Raw genomic sequence first — 9,705 nt, forward strand, 5'->3', positions numbered from 1 at the left:
TGTAAATGGGTCGGTCCTCGAGGGTTAAAAAGGTAAACACCGAAACTAAAATAAGAGTATAGCTTAAAAAAATATTTTAGGAAATGATGCAAAGTTTAGAAATTATTTTTAGGGTAAAGTATTTTTTTTTAAATTTGTTAAAAAATTTTAAAAATAATCTTAAGTTTTATTTTATTTTAATTTTATTTTAGAATTTTTTATTTGCATCAAATTTATTTTTAACAATTAAATTTTTTTAAAAAAATTATGACCAATTTAGTTATAATTCCACAAGAACAATTTTTAATATAAGTAAATCAAACATATTTATCATACATTATTAGGGATATATTTGATGCAAATTGAAAATTTTTGGGATAAAATTGACACAAAATAAAATTTAGAGATATTTTTGAAACTTTTAACAAATTTCAGAGACAACAAATATATTTTATCATTATTTTTAAGAGTTAATAGTCAAATCCGTCCCTAAAAGATCGCGTATTCTTTATTTTTGTCCTTGAATGATTTTTTTTAATCAAATTAGTCCCTAAATAATTTTTTTAAATCACAATCATTCCTCTGTTAATTTTTTGACACTACCATTAACGGTCTGCTAAACTGAAACGTGAAGTGACAACACAACATAGTAAACGACGTCGTTTTACATTTAACACGGTGCACGGTTCTTCTTCACTCGCACTCTCACTCTCTGCTTCCCTAACTCATGACCTACCATCGCGAATATGATATCTTGTATACATTGCTGACATACACCTGCCAGGTGCTGGTTAGCATAGTAACCAATAACATGACGATATCATAGTCGCTCCACTAGGCATTTTGTGTACTTCAAAAACCTCATTTCTTTTATCAAACTGGTGCACAACTATGTTTCTTGCACGCTGCATATTTGCTTCTATCCGCTGAGTGGCAAATTCAGAGTAAGTAAATCTAGCACGCTTGCGCTAGTGAGCCTCAATACTCTTCCGCATAAATAGCTCGTTCAATTGATAATATGTTGCTCGGACGAGCGCCAACACAGGAAGATTTTTTGGACACCCTTCAACACTGAATTAATGCACTCAACAGGGTTCGTGGTCATGTGACCCCATCGATGTTCCTCATCAAATGCCAATGCTCACTGGAAAAGTTCGATGTATTATCAAAAGGCTTAGGATGTGATCGGATGCAACATCATGATATGGTGTAGCTTGAATTGATGAAATTAACATGTGTATGTATGAATGTGGAAAATATGATGATGGGTTGAATTTGAGTGGAGATTCCAGTTGAGCAAAGCCAATAGAGGAGTTATGTGAATAAGAGGAATGAAGACCTAGACTAGATAAGAGAAATTTTGCGTACTTAAAAGTTACTTTAACATATCAGAATTGGTGAGAAACCAAGACTAAGGGATTAATACCGAGATAAAATGAATCATTTGAAGTATTAAGAGGGATTAGGGCCCGAATAGAAGCATACACCTGAGAACTTGAATTCGAGATGAGAAACGGCTACCCACGTCTATTTTCGAATAATTGAATCTGAATTTTGGAGACAAAATTCTTATTTAGGTGGGTAGAATGTAAAACTCGAGTATTTAATAAATAAATAAGTCGTAAATTAATATGTATTCAAGAAAATTAGAAAATAGAATTTTATAGTTTAATAAGGTAGAGCTAACTAAAATAATAATTTTGACACTAATTTTAAAGGTTTTGGCCCAAAATTAAGGTTATGAACTAAACTGGTTAGACCGAGCCCATATTCGGCTCAAGGCCCAACATATATAAATTCAACTCAAGCAAATCAGCCACTCAACCCCTCTCATTATATGAATCACGCTGAACTTGAATGGGAGAGCACCAAACCCTAGCTTCCATCTTACTTCCAACTTTAAATCCTTGTAGCTTTCAATTCAGAGCTCCGATTGACAAGTTATTTATGGTCACGCGTTCGTCTCGGAGTCCTCTTCAATTTTATTCAAATGGAATGGTATGTTTTTTTTTTCTAATTCATGCCCAATTCTCCATTCAATTTTGTATTCATATTTTGGTTATGGATGTTGAGATATTTTTATGATTTTGGTGGTTTAGGTGCAATCTAACATGGGATGATTGTTGTATTTTACTCCAATCATAAAAGGATAAGGTAAGGAAACTCTAAACCCTTGTGGTTTGTCCAATTTTGTGTGCCCTTGTGCCAAATTATTGAATTGTATGAACTAGTTGAATTTATATTGAACTAGAGTTGAATTTGTCAAATTGGAGCTCTTGGAGCAAATCTTTAGTGGTTGGAATAATTGGGTGTGGATTGGAGTCTTTGAAACTTGAATTTTGGTGGTTTTGAGCTTAGAGAGGAATCCGCCAAGGTATGGTTTCGATTTCTCGTAAATAATATATAATCTCTCGTGAAAACATAGGCTAGATGATCATAAGATAGGTTGAAGCATGTATGTATGTTAAAAGTTAGTAATCCTAATAAAGAGATTGATGATTGATGATTTTGAAGAGGATAATATAAATGTGAATTGTTAAATGAGTGAAGGAAGCAAATTTGGATTGTGTGTTGGTGTAAACTTAGTGGTTTTAATTAATGCAATATGTATTTGAGTTGATGAATGATGATTATGTTGAATGATGATTTTGTTGGTGTTTGAAGATGATAATGTATTATGATAAATATATGTTGTTGATGTGTGTTGTGGTGAGAGTTTGACTATACTGATGAGTTATCGAAGTTGGTTGAAAATTGGTGTTAGAATTGATTAGAATAATAGATGGATCATATGTTGAATTGATTGAATTGGTAGAGTAGCTATGATATGAAAGTGGATATGTGTATGGTGGAGAATTGATGTAGTTTTGTTAAGAGTTTGGAAGCTTTGGAATGGAAAGTTTTGAGAGTTTTGAGGTTTGGTACTTTTATGAAAACTTGATTTTTAATGAACTTCGACGATCCATAACTTAAGCCTCGAATTTTGAATTTGAATAAAACCTATTTCAAATTAAAGATAATTTCAATATCTTTAAAATGGTATAAAGTTTGTGAAAATCTAAATTTTGTAAAGAAAGTTATGGACATCAGAAGTTAGGTACAAAAATCTGTTTTCTGCAAACTTAACATTTTTCTGGAAACTGGCTTGGATGCGTACGCGGCACATAGCTGCGTACGTGGCATGGTCCGATTTTACCTGCATGCGTACGCATGAGGACATGTGCGTACGCGCACACTGAGAAGTTTGCAAGCGTACGTATGCACACTTCCCTGTTTTGCACCAAAATTTTGTTTCTCACGGTTTGACCTTTTCGACAAGCCTGTAAACTTCCGAAACTATTGTTTTGATGAAAATTTATTATTTTTGAACTATTGAACAATCCTTTGATGTTCTAAGCCTCTAGAAACTCTGATTAAAAATGTATTAGTAAGGTTTTAAGTCACAGAGTAAGGGTTAGCGAGTTGAAGAAGGGAATACCTGATTTGATGAGATGATGAAGGTAATGAATGAGATGATAATGAAGGAGTTTGATTGAGAGGATGATGAATAATTATGTTTGAGATATATGTGACCGGGTAAGACGTAATGGTGATATCCACTTGCTCCAGGTATGAATTGAGAATGAATGGATGAATGAGAATGAATTGTAATGATAATAAAAATGTGTTTCTATATATGACTCCGAGTAAGATGCAGCGGTGTTATCCACTTGCTCCAGGTAAGAGTCAATAAGGCGGGTAAGATGCAGTGGTGTTATCCACCTACTCCGGGAGAGTTTGAGGCTTCGGGTAAGATGCAAAGACTATGTTCTATCGTTGCTTGCTCCGGGTCGAGAACTGTAACACCGCCTGGGTAAGAGGCAGTGGTGAGGTTGTCCCATGCTCCAGATACGCAGGTAAAATGCAAAGGTTGCAGCATTGTTCCACTTGCTCTGTGTTTGGTGTTCTGTCCAGGGTTAGCTACCGAAAATGTCGGGCTTGGCTTTATAACCGACAGATGAGACTCATCAGCCAAAGGACAAGTATGCATTATGTGCATATGTTTGATTTGCTTGTTTGTGCATTAATTGAGAGTGCCTATGTGAATTAGTATGCCTAATTGTTATACTTTCTACTTGCGTTACTTGTACTCTAATTGTGTTTGTCTTTGTTTATCTGTGTGGTTCCACCGGAGTTGGAAGGACTGGAGGAAAGTGAAGGATTAAGAATTTCGGTTAGAGTTTGGTTAAGTTTAAGAACCTTAGAGAACTACCCCTGTTTATGGTTTTCGTCTTAAGTCTTTAAGTTTTATAATCTGAGTGTCGGGGTTCTAGATTTGCCTTTGGCATTCCCATGACCTTATATCTTATTTATGTGGGTACTGTTATCATGCTGAGAATTTTCGGTTCTCATACCATATATATGTTGTTGTTTTCAGATGCAGGTTAAGAGACACCTCGTTAAACGTCTGGAGTTCATTATGCAAGCGAAGTGTTATATTTGGGACTCTATATTTTGAGCTTATACTTTATATTTTGTAGTTAGATTCTCCTCTGTATGTATAACTTTATTTTGTCCATCTTAGAGATCGATGTAGAAAAATAGGTTGTTATTCTATATATCTATTTTGGGATATTTTGAATTATGTATATCTATGTATTTATACTTCGGCCAGCCTTAATTTTGCAGGTTAAGTCGGAAGTTCAGTATTTTGTAATTCTTGATATTCTACTCTTTATAATTACGTATTATCCTTTTCTGTTTTCTCAGTTTACGTTCGTGCGAGCAATGATATATATAATTTTATTTTTAGAGGTCGTAATATCTTGCCACCTCAGTTTTGTTTTATCACTATAACAAATTGACTCTGCATAGTAGAGTGTTACAATTCTTTACTCCATTGATATCCCCATTCGCCAAAACATAAGCCACGCCGGAATTTATGATGTTGAAAAGCGGTTTGAGCGGAGAAGGAGAAGGAGAATGTGATTGTACTTGTACTTGAGGGCGCACCAACAGGCCCTTGGCTGCTGCCTTCTTCCGAGCTATGGCAGCCGCACTTGCAGCCCTTTCATCGACTCCCCTTCCCCTAGGGAGGGTCTCAGCAATCATTGAGGCATTGACAGATTTGTTTGTAAGTGCACCTGAACTTCCAGATCCCCATCTGTAGCTGCTTGGAATGCTTGTACAAACTCAGGACGTGCCTGTCATTATACGAAAAATCTAAATTTCAGCGGGTGTTAAATTAAAAGAATCAGAGATAAAGGCGTAGAACAAAGATATACTTAAAATGATCTAAGAACAAAGTGAAAACATCTGTATCAAAGTTGAAAACTTATAGCTACATCAATGAACATTGATAACAAAGAACATCATTCTCACTTTACTGGCATTAAACATTCAGTATCAACTAACAGCTATAGCCCACAAACACAACATCTATTATAATATATAAAAAGAGAAATTAAAGTACTGTTAACAAGCTAATGCCACCTAAGTTTAAAATTTTTTATGAATTTGTGTGTCAACAATAACCTTAGTTTGTAGCAACATAGAGCAAACAACCTATCTATATAATCACACTTAGAATATCACAGTAAATAGCATCTATGTAACTAAGCTATCATGAATTTCATAATTTCTCATATTAAATTCTTCAATTATATAAAATTATAGATATTAGTTTATATCAAGGGTCTAAATTCTAATATTGTATATCTTCTTTGTTGAGTAAATTTTATTTTATAGAATTGTAAAAATTATTTAAAAGAAATCAAAGTGATATAACTGTTATACATCGGTTACAAGGTTATAACTCGGCCATTATGATCATAAACTCGTCCACAAACGTTACCCCTTTTTTATTGAATGCCGACCAATAACGACAGGTACAACGTTACTCTTTAATCCGAATATAATTGCTCGGAATTGTAACTCCCGATCCGAACCTCTTAATAAAAGGGGAATGGTAAGAAATTTAGACCCAGATTACATTCTGAAAAAGAACTTATTATACAATATACTTACTTGAGCGTCGGAGTGCCTTTTGCAGGTATCGACCTCTTCGTTTCCTCGAGCAGCCGACGTGTTTCCCTTTTTGCTGGAAAGGCTCTCTTATACTCGGCGGAAGATAAGCTATACCTCGGCCAAAAGTCAAGCAAGAACAATTGGCGCCCACCATGGGGCCGAAAATATAAAACTCTTCTCATCTTTCTTCTCGGCCTCAGAAAATCCCTTTTTTCTTTAATCCATGGCTGATCATGCTCCACCCACACCTTCCGAGCTCCTGCGGATGGTAACCGAGCTGCAACAGGCAAACGAAAGAATGGCGAAGGAAAATCGGAGGATGGCAAACCAAATAGCCGAGTTGACCAATGCTCGGATTGAAAATGATGGCGACCGCAATGAACAGGCGGAAGATGAAGAGCATGAATCTGGGCCGACGCACATCTCTGAAACTCCTCGGCAAGAAGGGGCTCAGCCTAAAAATGAAAATCTAGAGACCGATAATGCTGTGGGACCCTTCACTGCTGATATTATGAATTTTCAAATGCCCCGAAGATTTGCTTTACCTGCAACTTTAGCTCCTTATGATGGGTTGGGAGATCCAAAGAGGCACGTCAAGAAATTCCGATCAATAATGATAGTAAACGGTGCTTCTGACCCTGTTTTATGTCGTTGTTTTGCTACTTATTTAGACGGTCCTGCACTTGATTGGTTTTGTTCTTTGCCTGCAGATTCTATCTCGCGTTTCCAGGAACTCGCCAAACAATTTGAAGAACACTTTGCTGCTTCCTCAATCTACCTTCACGATTCTGACTATTTGAACACCATCAAACAAGGATAGAATGAAAGTCTGAAAGACTACATTACTCGTTTCACTAAGGTGGTGATGACCATTCCCGATCTTCACCCGGAAGTGCACTTACATGCCATCAAAAGTGGTCTACGCCCCAGAAAATTCCAGGAGACGATCACAGTAGCTAAGCCAAAAACTTTAGCTGAATTTCGAGAAAAAGCTAAAGGCCAAATGGAAATCGAAGAATTAAGACAAGCTAGGAACTCAGAAAAAAGCTCGGCAAGCAAAGAAGATGACAGGGGACGCGATAACAAGCGACCTCAACGATTAACACCACGATATGACTCATATACACAGTTCAACACCAAGCGGGAGAACATCATCAAAGAAATATTAAACTCGAAATTAATCAAACCTCCCAGGAAGGCCGGAACCTACCCGGAATCAAAGAATGTAGACAAGACTAAGTACTGTGCTTTCCATAAAAAATACGGACATACAACAGATGAATGTGTTATTGCTAAGGATCTGCTAGAGCGCCTAGCTCGGCAGGGACATCTTGACAAATATATCGGGGGGCATATCCAGAAACAAGGCACACAAAATTCTGATTTAGCAGGTTCTTCATCTCAAGGCAAAGACAAAGCCCTATTAGCTCCACCAACTCAACCTCAGGGGGTGATCAACTATATATCTGGAGGATTCGCTGGAGGAGGAGAAACAAGTTTTACTCGAAAACGAACTTACAGAGCTATGTTGGCAGTGGAAAATACGACCAATACTCGTCAACCAGTATTGAATGTACCAAACATGACTTTTCATCCATCCGACCTTATCTCAACCGACCTTAATTTAGACGACCCTGTCGTCATTACATTACAGTTAGGAGATCTACTAGTACGGAAGGTCCTGTTAGGTCCCGGGAGCAGTGCCGACGTTCTGTTTTATTCAACATTCAAAAAGATGAAATTAAGTGACAACTTGCTCCAGTCATCAACCGGCGACCTTGTAGGGTTCTCAGGTGAACGAGTTCCTATCCTTGGTACAGTGTGGTTACAAACCACACTCGGTGAGCACCCTCTATCTAAAACCCAAGATATTCAGTATCTTGTGGTCGACTGCTTTAGTCCATATAATCTCATTCTTGGCAGACCTTTTTTAAATAAATTTGGTGCAATTGTATCTACCGTTCACCTTTGTGTGAAGTTCCATGTGCAGGATAACATTATTGCCACCGTCCATAGTGATCACCGTGAGGCGCGCCACTGTTACAATACTAGTTTAAAACTCCCAAATAGACAGAACAGGGCACAAGTTAATGCTATCCTTAAGCAACCAGACTCACCTCCTTTGGCCGAGCTTGACCCCCGTGCCGAGCTCCAAGACCGACCTATGCCAAATGAGGACCTAATAAAAGTAAGCTTAACTGATGATAAAACAAAATTTACTTTTGTAGGTTCAACAGTTCAAGGTGCCGACAAAGAAAAGCTCATCCAATTCCTCCGACAAAACGCCGATCTCTTTGCTTGGACACCAGAAGATATGCCAGGGATTGACCCAACAGTCATATCTCATAAACTGGCTATAATCTGGGACCTTTGAAATACCCTTTCCTTTCTTGTCTCCCATTGTTACAAAGAGACAATACAAAACCGAAACAGAAAGTTACACAGAGATAAAATGAAGACTAACCTTTTTTATTCATCCCTGTCTCTTCGGTTCTACAACTCCAATTGACCACCAGAAGTTTAATTCAAGACTCCCAAATTTCTAAAATATTTAATAGTTCTATTATTTTACAATTTCAAACCAATGCTTCTGGACCGTTACCTTAAGATATTAATCCACGGTCACTAACTCACCTAGGAAATAACACCTGACCGTAGCATTAATAAAGTGCCACTTCATTTATTTCATTTTAAAAAAAATAATATCATATTTATTTCCTTTTCAATTTTATTTTTTGATAAAACAAGTTGACTTGGGAGCTCCTGGTCTTCGACAAAAGGCCGAGTTATAACTCAGTAAAAAGAAAAACTCAACCTGTTTCATCAAAAAGCCACCAAGTCAAGTTTGGGGGCTGTGATATAACTGTTATACATCGGTTACAAGGTTATAACTCGGCCATTATGATCATAAACTCGTCCACAAACGTTACCCTTTTTTATTGAATGCCGACCAATAACGACAGGTACGACGTTACTCTTTAATCCGAATATAATTGCTCAGAATTGTAACTCCCGATCCGAACCTCTTAATAAAAGGGGAATGGTAAGAAATTCAGACCCAGATTACATTCTGAAAAAGAACTTATTATACAATATACTTACTTGAGCGTCGAAGTGCCTTTTGCAGGTATTGACCTCTTCGTTTCCTCGGGCAGCCGACGTGTTTCCCTTTTTGCTGGAAAGGCTCTCTTATACTCGGCGGAAGATAAGCTATACCTCGGCCAAAAGTCAAACAAGAACACAAAGTAATATTAAAATAAGCTAATGACACCTAAGTTTTATGTAACCAACATATTAATTTCATAATTTTTCACATTAAATTCTTTAATTACATAAAAAAATTATATTATAGATGTTAGTTCAAATCAAGAGTCAATTCTAATCTTTTATGTCCTATTTGTTGAGTAAACTTTATTTTATATGAATTCTCACGTCCCCATACTCCCTCAAGAGGTCGCGGATTTGAGTTCCCTATCATAATAATAATAATAAGCTAATAATACCTAAGTATTTTAAGTTCTATATAAAATTATCACGTTAACACTAAATTTAACTTTTAACAACATAGAGAAATTATCATGAGCTTATAATAATGATAATAAAATTTGAAAGATAAATGTATGAATGAGTGTGACGACTGAAAATACTTTAAAAACTGAAAATTTTGTGTATATTCATAAATGAATCGAATTGTATGTCTTATTTGAGTGTTATACATAT

General features: G+C 36.3%; 1 protein-coding gene across 1 annotated transcript; it reads left to right on the forward strand.

The window, feature by feature from the left end:
• Positions 1-6,850: 6,850 nt before the first annotated feature.
• LOC127745613 (uncharacterized) lies at positions 6,851-8,359 on the forward strand. Its single transcript, XM_052258565.1, has one exon. It carries the CDS (start codon positions 6,851-6,853, stop codon positions 8,357-8,359), a length of 1,509 nt encoding a protein of 502 aa, XP_052114525.1.
• The last annotated feature ends 1,346 nt before the right edge of the window (positions 8,360-9,705 follow it).

Source organism: Arachis duranensis, chromosome 3 (assembly GCF_000817695.3).
Source record: "Arachis duranensis cultivar V14167 chromosome 3, aradu.V14167.gnm2.J7QH, whole genome shotgun sequence".
NCBI classification, from domain to species: Eukaryota; Viridiplantae; Streptophyta; class Magnoliopsida; order Fabales; family Fabaceae; genus Arachis; species Arachis duranensis.